Source organism: Canariomyces notabilis (assembly GCF_033297395.1).
Source record: "Canariomyces notabilis strain CBS 508.74 unplaced genomic scaffold N656scaffold_1, whole genome shotgun sequence".
Lineage (NCBI taxonomy): Eukaryota > Fungi > Ascomycota > Sordariomycetes > Sordariales > Chaetomiaceae > Canariomyces > Canariomyces notabilis.
The window spans coordinates 1,064,395-1,085,322 of record NW_027041823.1 but is presented as its reverse complement, the minus strand read 5'-3'; the positions used below and the strand labels follow the sequence as shown (position 1 = coordinate 1,085,322).

The 20,928-nt window shown below is 54.9% G+C and overlaps 6 protein-coding genes across 6 annotated transcripts; 4 read left to right on the top strand and 2 right to left on the bottom strand.

The window, feature by feature from the left end:
* Positions 1 to 512: 512 nt before the first annotated feature.
* Positions 513 to 1,612, top strand: N656DRAFT_698780 (DUF1746-domain-containing protein; the record flags this gene model as incomplete). Its single annotated transcript, XM_064810735.1, has 2 exons — positions 513 to 775; positions 844 to 1,612. The coding sequence occupies 2 exons, from the start codon at positions 513 to 515 to the stop codon at positions 1,610 to 1,612; spliced, it is 1,032 nt and encodes a 343-aa protein (XP_064674872.1).
* A 91-nt stretch (positions 1,613 to 1,703) lies between these two features.
* On the bottom strand, positions 1,704 to 3,003 carry N656DRAFT_773390 (18S rRNA biogenesis protein). The gene has a single exon (XM_064814054.1). The coding sequence runs from the start codon at positions 2,950 to 2,952 to the stop codon at positions 1,726 to 1,728; it is 1,227 nt and encodes a 408-aa protein (XP_064674871.1). The 5' UTR covers positions 2,953 to 3,003; the 3' UTR covers positions 1,704 to 1,725.
* A 168-nt stretch (positions 3,004 to 3,171) lies between these two features.
* Positions 3,172 to 6,005, top strand: N656DRAFT_26611 (uncharacterized protein). The gene has a single exon (XM_064809055.1). It carries the CDS (start codon positions 3,313 to 3,315, stop codon positions 5,800 to 5,802), a length of 2,490 nt encoding a protein of 829 aa, XP_064674870.1. The 5' UTR covers positions 3,172 to 3,312; the 3' UTR covers positions 5,803 to 6,005.
* N656DRAFT_793797 (uncharacterized protein) lies at positions 5,849 to 7,048 on the bottom strand (the record flags this gene model as incomplete). Its single annotated transcript, XM_064817206.1, has 1 exon — positions 5,849 to 7,048. One exon carries the CDS (start codon positions 7,046 to 7,048, stop codon positions 5,849 to 5,851), a length of 1,200 nt encoding a protein of 399 aa, XP_064674869.1.
* A 2,689-nt stretch (positions 7,049 to 9,737) lies between these two features.
* On the top strand, positions 9,738 to 10,631 carry N656DRAFT_26663 (uncharacterized protein). Its single transcript, XM_064809059.1, has 2 exons — positions 9,738 to 10,312; positions 10,364 to 10,631. Exons 1-2 carry the CDS (start codon positions 9,932 to 9,934, stop codon positions 10,496 to 10,498), a joined length of 516 nt encoding a protein of 171 aa, XP_064674868.1. The 5' UTR covers positions 9,738 to 9,931; the 3' UTR covers positions 10,499 to 10,631.
* Positions 10,632 to 16,153: 5,522 nt separating this feature from the next.
* On the top strand, positions 16,154 to 19,963 carry N656DRAFT_793796 (uncharacterized protein; the record flags this gene model as incomplete). The annotated part of the gene is made up of 3 exons (XM_064817205.1): positions 16,154 to 16,314; positions 17,982 to 18,502; positions 18,765 to 19,963. 3 exons carry the CDS (start codon positions 16,154 to 16,156, stop codon positions 19,961 to 19,963), a joined length of 1,881 nt encoding a protein of 626 aa, XP_064674867.1.
* Between the last annotated feature and the right edge of the window lie 965 nt (positions 19,964 to 20,928).

Sequence of the window (20,928 nt, the reverse complement as noted above, 5' to 3'; positions counted from 1 at the left end):
AAAACTTCCAGGTTGTTCCGCCGGCAGAGAAGCAGAGCTCACAAGAGCAGATTGCGCGTTCTTAAAGCTTTGCTCTCACACAATACGTTTACATAACGGTTGCTCGTTGATATAAAGTGCCGGCCTAGGTGTTTTTACATGTCTACTGTAGTGAAGAACTTCAGATTGTGTATGTATGTAACTTACTTGAATATAGTGCGGCTATAACCCCAACCCTTACCGAACAGCAATCGCTCAAGCCCCAAGTCGAATGGGTCTACGCCACAAATGACGGACAGGCGCCAGCACAAGCCACCACTCCATCACGGCTTCAGTCAGCATCATGCGACAAGGCGCATTTTCTTCGTCCAACGCGTGCTTCGTTGCCTTAAGCTTCACCCCTTGGGCTAGCACCCTCGCGAGCCCAATGAATGGCAACTCTATAAACTACACCGGCGCTTCCACGCATACAACCAGCTATGTGATGCTCGCATTACTGTGACGTATCGAATCTCTCCCAAGTGCTGCGAGCTATGAACGATGATCCCGGCTCGAGCTCCGCGGCCCGGCTGCTACCTGACATATCTGACGCCGATTACGACATCGCAGCGTACGGCGGTCCCTCGGCGGGGAGCAGCGACGGCCATTCTCACGATGACGCCCCAGCAATGTTACCCTCTCGGCCGGAGGAGAAGCGGCGGGCAGGGTTGGTCAAGAAATTGGAGCTCATCAGCCACTTACAAAAGGGGCTTGACATGATGGTCTTCGTCTACATCTGCACCCTGTACTACATGGAGTAAGCGGCAGCCGCTTGGTTGTATTCCCTGGAAGGCTCTGTTACTGATGCGCGTGTGTCTCAAAAAGGTGCTCGTTTGTCCGTTTTCTACTGCGCATCGTGCCGCACTATTCCTTCTTGACCCCTAAGGACGGTCTGCTTCTCCCGGCCGAGCACCCACACATCTATACCATCTTCATACCGACCGTCATCTGCATGCTGGCGCATATATTTTTCTCCTTGCCCCAGGCTGGCGAGGCCACGCGCGGCTATCTGCATGGGGGCGTCATCATAGACTTCGTTGGGCAGAAGCCGCCAACCACAAAGCTCGCCTTCTTGTTTTTCGACTTGGTTATTTTGGGGCTGCAATGTCTGATGCTGGCAGTACACCAAGAGCGGGAGAAGCTCAAGAAGGCCGTCTCTCCCCATTTAAGAACCTTCAGCCCAAGCGGCGATACGGTTGAGCCGGCTGTCGCAGCAGCAACAACACAGGACCACGATGCGGAGGAGCGCGGAGTGCTCAGAGACGACACGTACATAGAAGACGGGGAGGGTACAGGACTTCGCCCGCTCTCCGGGGAGAATGGCGGCGAGGAGGGCAGCAGTAGCAGCCCAACGGATGGTGAGCGGACTGGTGACACTTATTCGTCGGCCGCAACGAGCGTTGACATGGTGGACTTGCTAATGTCGGGTAATGCCGTCCTGTCGAACCTCCACGTCATCCATGCTGTCAGGTCGGTAGGGAGCGGCGCTCAGAACGCTGCGGCATACTCGCTTCGCACGCTTGGTTATAATGCTACGCTTGCTGCTCTTGCAGCAGAGCGGAGGAGTAGGTTGATTCGAGAGCAACAGCGGTAGCAATGGCCCCCAACGGTTACCGAGCAGTTTCACAGCTGCAAAACCTGCCTCTTCTTGAATCGGGACACATGCAGTGAATTAAGGGGCCGGCCCTCGAAAACATTGTGCGTTTGTCATGCTACCTTTCTCCCTACATTACCCACCCCGGTTCCCTTGACGGAGAAGACCAAATCGCCCGTCCCGTCGTCGTCGCTATCAGCGTCCCTTATACCCCAGCTACTCGCCCCGAACGCCTTCAGATCCCTCGCCAGCCCTATGATCTCCTCCCTTCCCGCCACTTGTCGCCCTAGTCTTAACCTGCCTACATCCTCTGACCCCATGGCCATCAATGTCAGCACCGTGGGCGCAGACGCGGCAGTCACACATCCGCCCTGCGCGATGATCTCCAGCAGCTGGTAGGCGCACCGCGTGCCAATATCTTCGGGCACCATGCCTCCTTCGGGCGGGGCGACCTCGTCAGCGGCATAAATGACGCCCTCGGCGCTCGACTCGGCCACCAGACTCAGCCCAAACCCGATACCAATCTTCTTCTTATGCGGGCTCCCCTTCTCGCCGACCAGCGGCGCCGGGTCGTACTGGGCGGCGACGTGCACGTCCGAGACGAGCTGGTTAAGCACCCCTCGCGCGGCCGTGATCATCCTGCTGTTGTGGCTGGCCGAGACGCCCGTGCAGTAGGCGACGCCGCGCACGCGCCGGATCCTTCCGGGCCGGCGGTTGAGGTGCAGCGTCTTGGGCAGGCGCACCTGGCTCTCGAAGCGCATCTCCACCACCCCTCCACCGCCCTTGCCCCCGGGCCCCGCGCACGACCGCGTCAGCACCCGCAGCTCGATGCGCGTCGGCGGAATACCGAATAGTCCGTACAGCGGCAGCACCGCCGTCCGGAACGAGTCGATCGACATGTCGCCTGTCCCCTGCGTCGCTGAGGTGATGACGCCCGGTCCAGAGAAGCGTACGTTCATGTGCGCTTTGGAGAAGGGTGCCAATAGTGCCAGCGGAAGGAGGAAGTAGGTGATGCCTCGCGTGCAGTTCGCGGGTAGGACGTGCTCGATCAGGTCGCCGGCGAGCGAGGCGCCCACGCCGGGTGCGCTGCCTGTGATGAGGCCCGGCTGGTAGGTGATTGTTGTGCCGCTGTATGAGACGTCAATGACGCTGCCGTTGGTGACGGCCTCGAGTAGGCGCAGGAAGGAGATCTCGTGCGGGGCGAGGCCGGGATGCGTCGGCGACGAACTGCGGATTTTGGAGATGTGCACCGGTCGGCCGGTCAGTGTCGATAGGACAAGGCGCTGTGTAAAGGCCCGGTGGCCTGTGAAGCGCAGGAACTCTGGCTTCGAGCCGGACATGGTGTTGGTTTGACTGCGAGTGAGGTAATTGAAAATGGGGAGCAATGCGCTCCTCAGCAGCAGGAACAAAGATGCCAAGCTAAGCTCGCGTTCCAGAAATTTTAGAGGGTCTCGCTGATTCTGCCGGGCGGTCAGGGGCTAGTGCATCCTTATCGCTGAGGGTGTTCGCGTTGATAAGATATTTTAGACGGAAGCATGCAGTGGAAAAGGTTCTGTAGCATTTGAATGCGACAAGGCGACATCTGGACCCTTGGACCGGAAGACCCGATTTGTGGTTCATTATCCCAGCACATGCCTGCTGCTTTTCTTTTCTGATATTCCCAGATGTCCTTACAATAGCCCTTCAAGGCACTTTCATCGATGCCACCCAGGCCTTTCTCTATCGACCTCCGGCGTTGCAGCAGCTATGTCTGCAGATCGTGCCTCGACAGCCAACGTAACTTGCGCCCATCGAATCCGCCGCCATGGCTGGTGACACAGTACTCCAGTGCTGCCCGGCGGGCACGGCCGTCCTCGGTAGCAGCCGGCCGCAGAAAATCAGAGGCGGCGCCGGATCCCGCAGGGCTTGACAAGAACCTCGCCGAAGAGCTCATCCGCGCCGACGACTCGCCAACGCCGCTCGATGTCAAATACTTCGACCAGGTGGCGCCCGGCCAGCTCCGGCGGTTACGTGGCAAGGACGAGTTTGACGAGTCGATCGGCGGTCTAGACAACGAGATCGAAACGGCCATCAACAACCTGGAGAAAGAGATGATTAACACTGTCCGGATGCTGCAGCGCATGGAGAAGGAGGGAGGGCAAGACAAGGCAGACCAGCTAAGGAAGCAATTCAAAAAGACACTGCGGCTGCAGTACAAGGGGAAGACCGGTCCCGAGGCCGAGGAATATGGACTGCTGCGCATCTCGGGCTTCAGCGGACCGCGACAGCGGCCCGTCGCCAGCCTGAACAGCTTCCTTGCCCGGGACAGCGTTGTTAAGGGAGGCGTCCTGAAGCCAAAGGACATATCCGAGTGCTGGAAATACTACTCTGCCGCGCGCAAGACGTTGTCGACGGCCTGGGACAGGGTGCCACCCGAGGTCTGGAATTTCTTGTGGTCAATCCTTTCGTCTGAAGACGTAGAGAATCCCAACCGCATGCAGCATATCTATATCCTCGCAAAGGACATGCAGGCCGCCGGCGTACCTCTGCGGGACTCGCAGCAGCTCCTCGCCATGGAGGCCATGTTCATCGAGGGCTGGCAAGCAGAGGCCATTGACGCGTGGAAGAAGGCTGTTGTCACGCTTGGCTCGAAACCTGAGACCTTCAAGGCCTACTGGGAGCTCGGTGTTCGGATGTGTTGTTTACACGGAGACGTGGAGCGCGCGCAAAGGGCCGCCGATACGCTTCTCAGGTCTGCGCACAAGCCCGACGCCCGGATCCTCATCCCCATCATCGGGGCGTTGTCGGCCGACGAGGCTACGCTTGAGCAAGCCTGGGAGTCATACCGTGACATGCGTGACCTACTCGGAGAGAGCATGCAGATTGAGGACTACGACAGGGTCATTGGCTTGTTCCTCTCTGCCAATTGTGTCGAGTACGCTTTGCAGGCCTTCGTCGACATGATGTTCTCCGGCGCCATCGACATTCGCGGGAGGACAAGGTTGCCTCTGAGCGTCAGCAACCACTTCTTCATTGGAAAGTGGCTAAAGCGGCTCATTGGAGTGGGTGATTTGGACGGCGCATATCAGGTGGTGGTATATCTTCAAAGCAAAGGGGTAACCGCGTCGCCCATCCAACTTAACGGCCTCATCGGGGCCTGGCTGAGGTCTGGATCTGCGGAGCATGTTGAAAAGGCCGAGACTCTAGCATGGAGCATGATCCGTGCCCGCCTAGACTATGTCCGTCTGCGACATCGCCAGGCTTCGATGCAGGGGTCGATCCAGTTCTACGACCCTTACCAGCTCCCAGCCACAGAGAAGCAGAGCGAAGGAAAGCCTGAGTTCCAGTGCCTGACGCGGGCGACTGCCGAGACGTTCTCCTTGCTTGCAGAGAACTACTGCTCACGCAGACTCCATGGCCGCCTGCAAGAGCTGTTTGAGGTGCTCAAGGAGGCTGAGATCGGCCCGACCAGCTTCCTCATGAACCAGCTGATCCGATCGTATTCCCAGAATGGCGAGGCTGAGGAGGCTGTTAAGATTTACCGAACCATGACGCAGGAGCAAAAGATCCGCCCTGACGGACACACCTTCCTGGCCCTCTTCAACAGCCTTTCCGTTAACCGCCTCATCCAGCGGGATCCAGACCTCTCGAGGCAGGATATCATCTCGGGCCGGCAGTTCTTTGCAGACATGGTTCGGGCGGACTGGACGTTTGACACCCCCGAAATCCTGGCCCAGCTCCCGCGCACAATTCTGTTCACGATGCTCAAGGCAAAGGATTACACGGGGACCATCATCGCCGCTCGGGCCATGAGGGAGCTTTTCGCTTTCCACCCGCCCGAGACTCTGCTCATCGAACTGGCCTCAGGCGCTGGATCCCTGCATATCAAGTCCAAGCGGAACATTGAGCGCCTTGTGACTGGCCGGAATACGATCGAGATCCTAATGAAGAAACACAGGCTGGAGCTGATAAAGCGGGGACATAAAGGCGACGTCATGACAGACGAGGAGAAACTTGAGGAGCTGTATGAAGTTTTGGAAAAGCTTGTCCTGCTGAAGGCCAAAGCACAAGATGTAAGGCCCGAGGAACTGAAGCCCATATTAGAAGAGACAGCGCGGGAGATGGGCGTGTATGATATTGTGATTCTGAAAGACGCTGGCCAGATTGCGAGGCACAGCAAGCTGGCCAAGCAACCGGTTGGACAGATGTAGATATATTGTACAATACAATACCATGTAACTGGATCCAAAAATGAACCTAGTCGTGATCTTCTTCTGTCATCCCCGGACACCCGTCCATCTCCTTGTCCGGGTACGCAAACTTGCACCAGAAACAATAGTTGTGCCGCTCGCGCAGAAACTCGACAACCCGGCGCAGCCTCTCGTCAACCGGCAGGGCCTCGAACTCATCCAGCTCGGGGTCCTCCTCATCCAAATCATCTGCCGTAACGTACATCGTCCGGGCCGTCTTGCCCAGCGCCCTCTTGTCGTCTTCGTCCTCCTCCGGGTCCTCGTACGTCGGAAGCCGCGAAGCAAGGCCCTGCTCAAGGTCGTACCGCATCCTGCGGTCCCGCTCGGCCTCCTCCCGCGCCCTGACCAGACCGCGCCATTCCACGGGGATGGACTTGAGCAGCGGCCGAGCGGCGGTCTCTCCTACTAGACTCGTAGTAGTCCCGACATCATTGCCCTCGCCATCCCGTAGTCCAGCATCATCCCCGGCTGCTGCAGCAGCCATCCTCTCGGCGACCTTTTGCGCAGCCGCGAGCTGCCCGGCCCAGCGCGCCTCCTCCCTCTCCCGCCGCAGCCGCTCCCGGTACTCTGTCTCGTCGGCGCGCGCCCGCTTGGCCCGCTCCCCCGCGGCCTCGGCTGCCTCGCGCAGCTTGCGCTTCCGCTCGCTCTCGAGCCCGATCCCCTCCCGCCCGTCCTTGATCGCTATGCGCAGCGGTTCCGTGACTGGTCCGTCACCCCCGCCACCTCCAGTTCTACCGCCATCATCATCCTTACTACTAGTAGTCACCCCCGGTTCTGCTGACGGTGCTCCCTCCTCCTCTGCTCTCTTTTGCGACGACAACGACCCCGGACCACTTCTTCTGCCCAGCGCGCTGCCGGGTGTGAAGCCCATCTTGGCCATCATGGCTAGCCCTTTGCTCTGGGGCCGTGCGGCCATGAGCGAGCGCGACAGCGCCTCCTCGCGCCGGGCTTCGGCCTCGGCCGCCAGCTCCGCCTTGGACTTGGGCCGGGCGCGCGCCTCGGCCTCGCGCCGGAGCCGCTGGTGCCGTTGGAGCGACGTCTCGCCCACACGCGGGCCCCGGCTGGTGCTGATACTGCTGCTGATGCCGGTTGCTGGGTCATCTGCGAAGTTCATGGTCATGTAGTCTTCTTCCTCTTCTTCTTCCTCTGTGTGTTGCGCCTGTTGTGTCTGTTGTTGCCGGGGTTTGCTGTCGGATTGTGGGGCCATGGTGTGAGATCTGGATGGCTTGATCATAGTGTGAAACGGCTTGAATGCCGATTTATTTGGTTGCTTTGGGTGGGTTGAGGTTGAGCTCAGTGAGGTTGAGTTGAGTTGAGAATTTTTGAGATTGGAGAGCGTAGATAAATCTCGAGAACTTGGGCCGTGGGATTTATGATTCCATCAATCGGTCAATGAGAATTATTTAGATGTATCGTAGTCGAGGGCAGTATCAGTCGGAAAAAGTGTTCCATCAGAACTGCTCGATTTCTGTTTTGGTGGCACGTCATGGTTGAAGTTTGTGGTTGGCGCGAAATCACTGGAAAGTTCAAGTTGAAGTTCAGTTGTAATTAGTGTTTCGCTTCCTCATCAAGCTCAACCGCTCCCGTCGACGAGGAGCCGTAGCACAACCATGCTCCCCATATTTCTTTCTGGTGAAGTGCCATCAACAGCTGCCATCATTCCTTCAACTCAGTCATGAGAAGTCTCCGCTTGTCGTCTTCTATTCCTATGCGTCTCTAGGCACCTACGGGTTAGGGTTGTGTATAGTAAACTGTGTTTACTCCCGGCCGGTCTAAGAGCAGGCACTATACTGTACGATAGTTACATACACACGCTGGAGAAGACGATTGCTGCCATCTCTTCATCAGAAACGGGCCCAGATCAGCTGCTGATGTCCGTGGCGGCCAACTTACAAAAGAATATAAGTAGTATCGGGTCTCGATCCTGTTTGTTCCTTCGAGACGAGCAGACTCCTCAACACTCCTCAATGTTATGATCAAACCATCATCTGTATGGCTACACCGACTATCATTTGGACTCCATTATACTAAGGTCTGTTTGACACAGCACTGGTCCCGTAATGAAACGGTTCGTAGACATGGCTTTTGATTACCCTTCTCTCAGCAACGAGTCCTTGCTCCCTCGCTGCTCACATTGCCCCGCATGACATCTCGGACAGTGGCGGCAGTTTCAGACGGGCCAAACTACATAAGACGTCTTATCCATTCCCTTACCGCAGGAGAGGGGTGGGCAGTGAAACCAGCCGTCCGTACTATAGTATAACTGTACTGTACAGTGTAGAGGACGAGAGGTGACAGCACCTCTTTGTGCTTATGGGTGATGATCGACCACGGCGCAAGCTCGGCGGCGTGACTAGTTGTAACAAGAAGACTCCTGATGAGACAAGATGGACCTGAGCGAGCCAACGAGAAAGTAGAGATTAGAGTAGAGAGGCCGACTTGTAATGCTGCCTTACCACCCGATAAGCGGCGTGGTTACGGCGCGGCGGCATCTCAACGGCGAAGATTGGGACGAGAAACAGGATTCAGTTCGGCAAAGGAGTCGAATCACAAGAATCCAAGGGCAATCAAGCGGCACGTATTGCACAGAAATCTGCCGAGTCTTCTGTTACACAGTATTTCCGATTCGCTCGGTCTTGCATAGCATTGGCTATAGGGACGACTCCCTAGCGAGAGGATGACGCATGTAAGGGAAGCGGTCCCGGCGCGCCGCTCCGTCGAACGTCCCGCCCAAGAGCAAACATTGATCCCATTGTACCCCAAGATGAGGTATACAAGCTTCTAATCTGCGATTGCGGCGACCCGGCCTGGGGTTGGTAGAGGACGGCGACCCCGCGGCAGGAGGACTCACATGCGAAGGTTGGACGCTGGCGATCGCCAACTCGACTGCCGAGGCGATCTCCAAGCCTCGCTGGGCCAAAGGTTGCACCCAGCGCAATTGCCTCGGCCGTGCACCACGGTAGAAACCCTCTGCGGTCACTCGGGAAGCCCGCGAGCGCGCATGGCCGTGGGATCGGATTGCCGAGCGGGGATTCGTAATGTGGCCGTGCAAACGCGGCCGGCTGGGCCAACACCAGGCAGACAGAAAAGAGGCTTGGCCGTTGCAAAAACGCTGCGAGGGTCATGGAGGATCATAGCCAGTTACGTCCAAATTCCAAGATCTCGTCGCCCTCCTTTACCCCAAGTTCGACCCCAGCTGTAGTGTACAGTACTGTATAGTGATGGGGCAACAACAGCGTCCGTTCGCCGTCCCCTTCAGGTAACGCGCAGAAAGCAGGCATCATGGCGTTTGTTTCCGGGCAGTCCCAGCTACTGCGATGACAGGGACTATACCGGTTCTCCGCATCCGATCAACCGGGCAGGTTGGATCAGATCGTCCAAAAGTGGTGTGCTACCGTAGCTAGTATCGAATAGGCGAACAAGAACGAGCCGACTCTGGCATGAGACTTTTTCTGTCGAAAATTGCCTGGATCATATCAAGTTGACCGCACCGTGAATAAAGCCGGGTTTCGGAGTGCTCTGCAGCAGTGCGAACTGCGGAAGACATGAGCGTTGGGTCCCTTGACCGAGATCTCGGTGGATCTCCTGATTGCCCGCTGTGACTGGTCGCCATAGCAGGTCGGGTTCTGAGGCATTCTGTGCTCTGGGCTGCAGCACACTGGTGAGAAGTATACTGTATGGTGACCGCCCAGTCACCGTCATGCTCCAGACGCGGGGAGACCAGACGAATAGCGCAACAAGGCACAACTACCTTGCACTACACTTAGCCTTAGCGGAACCATGGTATACCTAGGACAGAAGTATCGGCCTGCGCATGGGCGGCGTTGAGCGGATTGACGCGGCGAGGATGGCGAGACTGCAGGCTCGGACCACAACGGACCAATGGAGGGAACCCGCGGTTGTGCCGCTGCTGCAACCTTGGAAGTTAAGCGTGCGCTTGTGTCGACACTGCTCGCAGCTCAGCGGAGTCGGGGACTCTCATCCGAGATCATTCTCTTGAAGAGTCCACCGGGGCAGCATGGTGCGTGCACCACTGCGGCAGTTAGCGTAGACCTGGCTTGTTGAAGTGTGTCCGTAGCGCAGTGTGTCGATGGTCGGCTTGCATTTTGTCTTGAAACGAAACAAAAAAGAATTTCAGCCCTCGGATTACTTACCGGTACATACTTCATGTGTGGGACGGCAAGCAACTCGGAGAGTCGAAGTGCTCATACTTTTGAACTTCATTCACACTGTCACTGCAGTGCATCGGCAGTCCGACGACAGCGTTCGGGTGCGGTTTGTGACTTTGTCGCTTGCAGCTGCTGTGTCCAAAGACAACCCGCGCTTGAAAAAGCAAGCAATGGGTTCTAGTCAGAATTCCGTGCGAACTACGGAGTATCGCATGCAACTACAGTATGTAGTCAAATGGGATCGCAAAGTCTCAGAAGACAAGAAATATCTGTACCCCAAGTACAAATGTGCCGTGTGTAAGGTAGGAGAAGGAAGCAGTTAGTGAGTCTGAGCTAGCACTTACATTAGGCAGGAGGTCCTTCCCTACATACAACGTGCTGGGTTCAAGTGTGAAATGTTATCTTCTGACGGCAAGAACCTTATCGGCGCCCCGATTGCTGCCAACGAGGGACCCTTGCTGCATGGCGAGCTTGGGGACCTTGATTGACGAGCAAAGGCAATTCTGGAGCTCCAGAACCGAGACTATGGAAGTGCCGAAAATGTGTCCTTCCCTCTTTTTGTTGCCATCCCCTCACGCTAACGTCGACCGACAGTGTCAATGTGTGTCGAGCTAGAGACACCTAGCTTCGGCAGAGTTGAGCCCTTACGTAAATGAACTGTCGATCGCCACATGCGACAGCTCAACTTCAACAGACAATACAGTACGAATTCCGTACGTATATTTTCTTCGCTGGTGGGGTTGACCGACGGCCATCAGGTCCTGGTGCGAACATCGAATTGGAATCGAATTCATAGCCACGGCCAGTAGATATAACACACTACACTCGAGACTACACTATCTCCGTGGCGTTGGTGGCGGCGATGGGCGTCGGAGGGCGGAGATGTCGTTGCCAGCACAATCACAAAGTCGACTGCATATCATATCTTTATCGATATTCCTCTGATACGGACTGATCGTTCGTGAGGCACCCCGCGTGTCTGTGATATCTTCTTCTTCCATCACACCACCTCTCTGCGAGTGGATAAAAGACGCCAATGCCAAGTTTGGCCTGCAACACCGGAATTGGGAGGTGGAGTCTTTATGCAGGAAACTGGACCCTGAAACCATGAAACCTTCGAGAAGATCCATCAACATGGCACGCGGAGCCGCCCATTGGTGAATCAAGACAGTGTTCCTGCGCTAACGTGTACCCAGCGAGTGGATCCTTAAGCTTTGACATGAGTGGGTCGGTGGGGGACAGCGGGGGACAGCGGCGGGTCGTGGTTGGCAGCATCTGGGTCCTGGTCCCGTCTGCTATCACCGAGACGGGAAATATCGGGGTTGCAAATGCGGATACACTAGTACTGTACATTACCGCAAATACTTATTCGATTTAGAAATACGACGCTACTCCATCCAAGCCCGGCTTGCCTTACTATTGGCCACATTTGTTCCTGCACGTCGCTTACGTACTCAACCAGTTAGTACGGGCCGCAGGCATGGTCATTTAGCCAAATTTGCTTACAGAGGACATCAATCGCCAAAATCGACCCGGAGCATCTTGACGCATTTGACAGGCAAATACAGAGTCAATAAGACAGTCAAATTGAGGTTGAATGGCGTCGAAATGGGCTGGGCTAGGAACGAGGGACTGGAAAAAAGCGTAGAATTGGGGTTAGGGTTTAGGATCTTGGCTTACTACGTGTGACGATAAGCGAGGTGCAGCGTCACGACGTGGCCAATTGTAAGGCAAGCCGGGCTTGGATGGAGTAGCGTCGTATTTCCAAATCGAATAAGTATTTGCGGTACCCTCGCTCCCTGCCAACAAAAAAACTGAGACTGCAAACCACTTCGGGCCTCTATTCGCTAGAAAAGTATCAACAAATAGGGACATTCAACCCCCGAGATCTTCAAAGACCACTTGAAATTAGATAGGGGAGTAGCTAGCAGTTGAGTGCATATTCTAGGATCAGACTTGCAGCTATTTTGTGTGTGTTGTTGGGAGTTCAATGTGGTGGTAGGCCATTTGCAGTCTCAGTTTTTTTGTTGGCAGGGAGCCTCGTTGCGCCATCATTCCCAGATGTCATGAAAAGCCTCACGTCTCGTTCGGTGGAGATGTCGAGCGTTGATCCTCGTCACCTTGCCTTTAGCACACTGGGATGGTTATAGCATAAAACAAATCTGGCCGAATGGATATGCTACCTAGTATCCGTAAACCACTGCCTATCTCGTTTTGTGTAAAAGTAAGTTTTACTCGGTAGCTTTTTGGCCTTCTGCTGAGCTGTGCATCCATACCAAAGAGTAATGCATACAGGTATACGGATATGCGTTCTACTTCGTATGTGTAGTGTGTGACTTGTCCACCTCGGCTTTCTTTCATTGTCATATCGATACGTACTTTACCTTACATATGTACTATACGTACCTTACTGGTGGCACCACGTTGCACTCACCCTGGTGGATGAATGCGTTAACCGCGACAGGGCTCTGTTTCCCAATCCTTATCCGCAAATCCGGGGAGCGACACCAACATGAGCATTGACGGTTGACCTCCTCTTTTTGGGTGCTGCTCCGTCCACGGTCCATGCCACCAGAATGCAATCCCTGGGACTGACAACGGGCCCTGTCCGCGGCCCGTTAGCCAACGGTCCGTACCAGGGTTGGCAAACCAGGAAGGATCACGATATCCGACGCCACACAGAGAGGAAGAAAAGCGGGAGTCTGTAACGACCCTTGGGACAACGTTACCATTCTCGCCATTCTTCTATGAAGATCAGTTGCCGGTTTGTGCCTACCTTGGTCACCTTATCCACTCGTACATGTGTCAATTATGCGTATTGTAAATGTCTCGTGCGTACTGTACCATTTGAGATACGCAGTGTCCCATGAGGGCACGTGCACAACAGGACTACCAAAGCGTTGACCGAAGTGCGGTGGAGATCGTTGAATCGCGTCAACATCTGGCTTCTTGTCGTCTCTCCCACGTGCCTTGCCATTCCACGCCATTGGTAACTCACCTAGCAGGATTGGCAACTTGCTACCCACGTTGTAGTGTATCAGTTAAATAACCTTCTCCTCGTGCTTTTCCCATGATGCAGTTCCTGCACTGTAGTACGGACGTACCGTATACACTAGGCTACGACTGTATAATCTGTTTCGGGTTAGGTAAATTGTCCCAGAGGACACTCCCGTCGGGTCTGCCTAGCCCTCCGCGAACCCTTGACAGGACCCGAATCTGCGGTGGCGAATATTGCCAAGACGACCACAAGTCCACCCGATTCGGTCCTGTCGCGGTTTCATGGGCGAGACGGGCTAGAGAGGTCTTCATATACACAATACCGGGACTACATAAGAATCATCCAGTATACACTAGTGTAGTGTCGAGAGTGCATACTGTATCCTCGATAGAGATGCCGTCCGTGTTCGAGACCGGCCGACCTACTAATAGCCCATTGTAGTCTCATATACTACAGTATGCTGGGAGCTAGGCGGGCTAGGTAACTTAGGTAATTAATGTCCATACTGTTCTACTCCTTCGCCAGAGAAGTAGACGTAATGGACGGTATCCTACTTCGTACATACATATCTTTCCCATCAGATGCGGCTGGTGCCAGTGTACGCAACGTCGTGTAGGGTAACTACAGTATCCTATTTACTACATATAGACTATTGGTCCTAGTACCTTTCTAGTTCATAATTCACCACATTTCTGTGGTGGCTGAACCCAGGAAGCTGTGAGACCCGTCAGCTCGGCGGTCTGCAACTCGTCATGTTGCAGACATTACCGAGTTACAGTACTTCGTAAATAGTACATAATTGCCATGGTTACTACTAAGATACGTCGTAATTACAGTAAGAGCTGGTATTGCCTTGTACCTTACCAGCGTTACCAGGTACGGTAGATTTCCAGGCCACTGGATCCAGACTCGATGCCAGCGTCGTAGAAGAGTCTTCTGAAGTGCAACAAGCCCTTCACCGCCTTCTTCTTCCTCTCCGGTTGTTATTACGGTAGATATACTTCATGCGACTGCCACAACAGGAACGAAGTCCGCCAGGAAAGCGTATAGCATCAATGCGCTGTAGTTAAGGTACGTTGTATGCGCTGATTAGGCACAGTCCTTAGTGTAGTGTTATGGCTGCAAGTAAGGTCCTAGGTAATCTACAATTAGAACTTGTACTATCGGTCAGAATTGAACAACGAGAAGAGGCGTCTTTACATACGGTGAAGTATGAAGGCATCTCAATGAAATAGTCGGATGGAGCCACTATGCTACAGTAGCTTACTAGCACCTCCCCTCCATACCCGCTACAATGCGTTCGATGTGGGAATCCGGATGAGTGCCGTAGTTTAATCAGAAGGGGACGCAGCCAGACACCGGCTTCGATTTAGGTTGGATGCTGCGGATTGTCATGGACTGGTGGAAACATAGGTATTGGATACGTGCCAAGTGTGAGCCGTGTTGGGCTCTCCCGATTGCCGTGGAGTGAGCGGACTCTGGCGACGGAGGCCCTCGGCATCAAGTTCTGTATTGAGGTAATTAGAGGTCGCCAAAAGACAAGGACGGCGTCTCCCTTGAAGCACGTGAACAAACCCGACTCTTGGTAGGGCTGGCTGAGTATCACACTGATGGATAGTCGCAGCAGTGATGTTCCGTTTCAACTGACCGAGACGCAGCGAGTTGTCCGAGTCCTATCTTGGGTGTCCCGTCACGCTATTCTGCCGCTCTGGATTGGTAGTTTCCTCAGTGGCTTTTCGTTAAGGACGTATGAAGCACAGCATGACTTCGACTTCGGCAGAACACGTGCGTGTTTGGCAAGGAAAGCTTGCATAGCATGAGAATGCACTCTGAGGGAGGAGATCCAGCCGCCTGGCGCATCTCTAGTTTGTCACACTGGTTCAGATTCACTGGGCTGTCCCGTCGCGTCACCGGACACATGCCTGCGGGGTGGTGTAAGTGATTGCATACCGGTGCCTACCCTATGGGGCGAACGGAGGCCCTCAAGTCTGAAGTGACGCGCTTCTCGCGACTTCCGAGTGGTAGATCAGTCTTGGACCACACAAACCTCTTCCTGACGAGCACTGCTGCTCTGATGATGAATGGTCAATCGTTCGTCACGATCGACAAGCCGCGCGCAGTTTGCGAACAGCCTCTCGGGTGTTTCATGTTTCCCTGCATGAGCGCTGAACAGCTTGGAAGACGCCCACTCAGAGAGGCAGCGACCGCCCCACTAGCACGAAAGACGGTGACGGCGAGACGCTGTTGGCTGCGCATCAAGTTACATAGACACAACGACCCGATATCTCTGACCGCTACAGTGAAAGGAGGGGCGGTTGATGGGTTACCTGGCTACACCTATAGCGATGCGAACTGTAAGAGCTCAGGTCGCTCTGCGATATCTAACGATATCGTCCTCTTGGCGCGCGAGGTCAGGCTTCTCGTCATTGAAGTGGGTTGCTATTCTTTCCATTTTTAACTGCATAATAAGTAAGTATCCGTGCCTCCTAGAATGCTGTAGTCTGTTTAGTAGATTTCTTGCAGTCAGTGAATAATCGTTCAAGAGTCAAGACTGGCGGCGCAGAGGCAGCATGACGCCCCGAGCGGGCACAGCGAAAGTCGGAACGCTTACTTCCACCGCTCAGGTTACATGGAGTCGATAAATATCCAAAGTAAGATAATACTCGCTGTTGTGACACATATTCATCCGTTTCCATCTCGGCTGCTGCCAGTTTTAGGACATTGTAGACATGGTTGGGATAGAACCTTTGGGGCCAGCTGGTAATAGCCAGAAGCTACTCCGGAGGTATGTAAGGGATCCGGAATGGCACGCATTGTGATTTCCTGTTTGTTTACCCTAGCCGGTAAGGTAGGGCATGAAGTCGATCGACGGATCATCCCGGCGGCCCAGGACAACGCCATGCCCCGAGTCCCATCGGCGTATATGATTCGATGTGTTCGGTCCATCGCCCGTACCTTCCCAAGGATGAGGCTGCCTCGCTTGCGTATGGCATAAGGTAGCTCTCAAATATTCAACGTTATCTGAACTCACTGAGATGAGTCCGCCTGATGTCTGCCTGCCTTGTTTCTTGTTCATACCCTCAAACGGCCAAAGCGGTTGGCTGTGATCGGCTCAAGCCGACCACTACAGTTCATGGTTGGGTGCATGTCGGCATCGCTGTTCAGTTCCTTCTCTCGATTCCGCCGTGCCAACAAGCGGCGCGACGCCCTCCTCGCGTTTTTCTTTGTGATGCAGGTGGCCTCATGGGGTGTTCGTACCTTGCAGTGCCGCAACTGCGGTCGCTACTGGCTGGCGGCGAGAGGGTGGTCAGGGACAATGATATGTGACCTGAACACAGATACAGCGAATAGGTGGCCCCGGCTTACCGTTGAGCACACGCACCACGCCCGAGGCTCTCTCTGTGTGCTCTGTGTGCAGGCTCAGTGGAGGGCGGCCTGCCGGGTGGCCAGCCTATCAGCTCTCCGCAGGCCATCACGGTCGGCTTCATGCATGTGCTCGTTCTCTCCAGTTGGCCAGCGGCCCTGCCCCGAGACCACGGGAAAAAAAATTCCAGTCGGTGCGTGCGACCCAAGTATCTTCTGCAACAATCGGATTGGGTCCTTTTGCAACGGCTATCGCTGCCATACATCTCAGTATTGAAATCTTCGTTGAATGTGTTATCTCGAGTGGCCCGGTTCGAGTCCAACAGCTCTCGATTTGAGGCAAGACCGCGGAATTGAGAGCAAAAACACCCCACTGGATATCTTTTGACCACTGCAGTCGATAACAACCTGGCGGTGGGGGCAAGAGGCAGCATTTCCTTCTCTCTCTCTGGTGAAAACCCAAGCGGTCGTCTCCCATCATTGGTGGAGAGGCTGCAAGAGGATCCAACCTCTCCACTTGGACCTGCTGCAGGCACAGACAGGTCGATAGTGCCATGAAGGTGGACATACCGTAACGTTGGGGTATCACCTCATGTATCAATGTAAGGTACTGTACTACTGTGTACTGTACAGTAGATGCAGCGTGATGGGAGGCAATTGTGGGCCGAGGTACCGTCAGTTCTGTGGTACTTTCCGAGCGCAGGGCCGGACCAGTCCCGATTTAGAAATTCCTGCTAGTCGCTGCGCCATCCTCCACCAGAGAAACCCACACACATCTGATGTCGCCCCAGACATGCAAGGCAAGGGTTCTCGGAGGCCAGTCTGGGTAGCCTGTGGGAATGCAGGTCCTTCAAACGAGACCATGGGTGGGTTCGACGGGTGGGTTCGACAAGTGGGCCCGGTCGAGCCACATCGACTACGGTATGTATCACCGCGACCGCTGTGGGCAGTGTAGTGTAGGTTGGGACCCGTGGCATACATACTTATCCGCGAGCCCTTCCGTTTCCCGGGACCACTCTCTCTCCCCTCCCACATTGGCAGATCTGTCGCGGAAGCACGATCTCTGTTTCTTCTTCGTTTACTTATCGGTTCTTGTTTCTTTTAAAGTCTCGAAGTCCTTGGAATACGTTCCTTCCATTCCTTCACGGCACTTCTGTCCAACCCACCCGAGCCCAGTCTCACCCCACGGCACCACGCATACCCCTCAGCTCCCATGCAACGATAGCGAAGAGACGATAGAAAGGGAATCGAGAGACTGCGTGTCTGTGTGTTCTAACACCATCCCTTGGACGAGTCCATGTATATCAAGTACAACAACTGTCTTTGAGACTAAAACCGGCCGGTTGTGGATCCATCATCACAACTGCCATCCATTCCTTACTACCAGAACCGAACCACACCATCATTTGGCCGCTGCCAACTACGCCGTCGCAAGGACGTGTACATTACGCCCCATATATACCCACTTAATACTTAAACCCCGAGAGACGCCAAGAGGCAGGAGAAAGAGAGAGACACCAACAAACGACATCCTGAATCTTTGCCTGGTTGGTAGCAGCTGCAGCATAGAGCAACGGTGACAGGCGCTGGGTGGCTGACGGAAACGACAGTGCTGCCGATATGGAGACCACGATGATGTCTCAGTCAGCAGTCCCGGCCTTCCTGTTCTACAACCCGGACCCGAACCCGGAGAGCCGGCAACATGGCCGTTTTATTCCCCAGCAGTTTCCCCTGCTCACGGCGCAAATGAGCATGCTTCCAGTCGTTGCCCCCCTCCCCTCGACGCCCATCACACGGCCCGGTTCATCGTGCTCCAAGCCGTCTACGAGCGTTCTGATGACGCCTCAGTCCTCGACGCCTGTGCTATCTCCGCTGCCCATCGCAACTAAGCCAGCCATCGTCGTGGACACAGACCTGAGCGACGCCGAAGGGATCTACTCCCCGGCCACACCGCCGCTATCGTCGTCTTCAAGTGTCATCAGCAGCCCTGGCAGCTGTGATATGCTGCAAACGCCGTTGAACCCTATGTTCTCGGGCCTCGAGGGCAAGGAATCATGCGATGTGGACGCAGAGCTTGAACGATTTCCCAGTCTTGACTGGTCTGCGTGCACATCCCCGCCTCTGACACCTGGTAAGCAAGCTGTCCTTGATCCGTTCTGTTTTCATGTCCATTTCCTCGCGCCTGGACCCTCGTGCATTTCCATGTCGCAACCTTGGTGTTTTCGTATGATTCTCTGTGGCGAGCCTAGCGGTTTGTGAAAGCGCATTTGAATCATCTGGGTTGCGGCGTGCTTCTCGTGCATTAGATGTTATGGCTCAGAAGTCGGAGTGGTTGGGCAATAAGCAAAAAAATAAGAAGCAGGGCTGATTTCGCTGACACGGATCCATTGCAGTTTACTTGCAACCCCAACCACAAGCAGCCAAACTTGCCCCACTTGACACGCAGACAAGCGACCTCCTTTCTCCTGCATCCTGCCCATCGCTGTCACCTTCCCCTTCTCCGTATGCGCGATCCGTGTCTGGATGCTCCGACGACATCGATTTTTGCGATCCTCGCAATCTGACTGTTGGCGGCGTCAATTCGACGCTTGCTCCGGAATACTCTGCGTTGACCACTCTATGTGCGAGTGAGGACGAGGACCAAAAGTTTGCCCTCAGAAACGCCCCTGCCCCTGCAAGCTCGTCGAGCGCCTCCTTCGAGTTCAGCCAGGCCGCCCCAATCAACCTTCATTTTGACGACTTTTCCGATCTCGATTCCGAGTACAGCTTCGTCAAGGGACTTGTAGACCTGAACGACGGCTCGGCCACGCATCTCAGCCGGTCGCGTTCGAGTTCTGACGCCCTGTCCCTTGGCCAATCGAGCTACGCGTGCGACGACGACTCGGAGGGTCCGTTTGTTGTGGATTTTCCAACCCCTCCTGACTCGTGCGACGACAGCGACGCGCACCGGGATAAGCGGCAAAGGAAGTCCGAAAACGCCAGCAGGCCCGTCATGAACTCAGCTGCCGAGTCCCAATCGGGAAGTGCCCAACAGCAGACGCCGCCCAGCCACCAAGAAGGTTCCTCCACCGAAGCCAACAACGGGTCCGAGTCAAATTCGGGCTCCGACAACGCTGCGGGGTCGAACCCTCTCCCGGCACCCACTAGCCGCCGAGGGCGTAAGCAGTCCCTCACGGAGGATCCCTCCAAGACGTTTGTTTGTGAGATTTGCAACCGGCGTTTCCGTCGCCAGGAGCATCTTAAGCGCCACTACCGATCGCTTCACACCCAAGAAAAGCCGTTTGAGTGCAGCGAGTGTGGGAAGAAGTTCTCGCGCTCCGACAACCTGGCCCAGCATTCTCGCACCCACGGTTCAGGCGCCATAGTCATGAATCTGATTGACGATCCAGATGCTATGGCAGGCGTACCAATGCACCCTGCCTACCCGCACCCTGCCATGATGGGCGCTGACGGCTTGGTTGGTGGCGACGACTACCACGCGCTGGGCAAGGTGCTTTTCCAAGTTGCCGCAGAGGTTCCCGGCAGCGCAAGCGAACTCTCGTCAGACGAGGGCAGCGACCAGGGCAAGAAGAAGCGCAAAAGGGCCGACTAAACTGTGCCCTAGGACCTTTGGGGGATTACCTCCACCTACTTTATTTTCTCCGCACACTCTTCACGATGCCGATGGTTTTCGCACTGGAACGTGCCGTCGTCATTGATGCCCCGACATGACCATGATGATCAACTTGTTATCTGGGGATCCGGCATGGGTACGTTCACTGGGAGGTACAGCAACACATTATGGGGAAATTACTTCTTTACGAGACGCCGGGATGAGCCTGGATGGGCTTTCCCCCGGCGCAAACTCCCCACGGACGGTTCGACGAGGCAGAGCGAGCGGGGCTGTATATTTTCCAATTCGGCATTTGCATGTTATCCGGCCTTCTTGTATCATCACACTTTCCCCATTACACCTGGCGTTTATCTCTGCCTTGATCAAGGTCGGCGTCGTGACCCATAAAAGGTCTTGTGGCATTTGGGAGGCCAGGAGTGGCAGGCTCCGTCAAAAAATCACACGGAATTCACCAGTGGGAAGGAGGACAGCAGGCGAACTTTTATGGTTTCTTCGATTCCTTTTACCTCGGCCCGCTTGACATGGCGACAGCGGCTTCCCGAGTTTTCTATTGCGGTTGTAATTTTACAGCAGACGGAGCAGCAGGCTTAACCGTCGTCGCTTTGAAATGAGTTTTAGCTCTTTCTTTCTCGCATCTGACTCCTCTTATGGGAGAAAACGGTATCCGTGTTTGATGCTAATATTCGGGTATCTGCTTCTCAGAGTCGTGTCTTTCTATTCTACTATCATCGCCTGTTTCTGCTTTCCCGGACAAATCATTCGCAGGATTGCTATCCATCCCCGGACAAGGTTATGGTGTGCGCGGGTCACACATCAGTGGAAGCTCTCTGCGTGTTGAAATACGAAGCTCGTGTCGTCGGGTGCTGTACTCTTTTAGTTAGCGGTGTATACACAGTAAGGATGATGTCTGTGCTGAATGCCGATGGTTTCCTACAGTGTTCCTG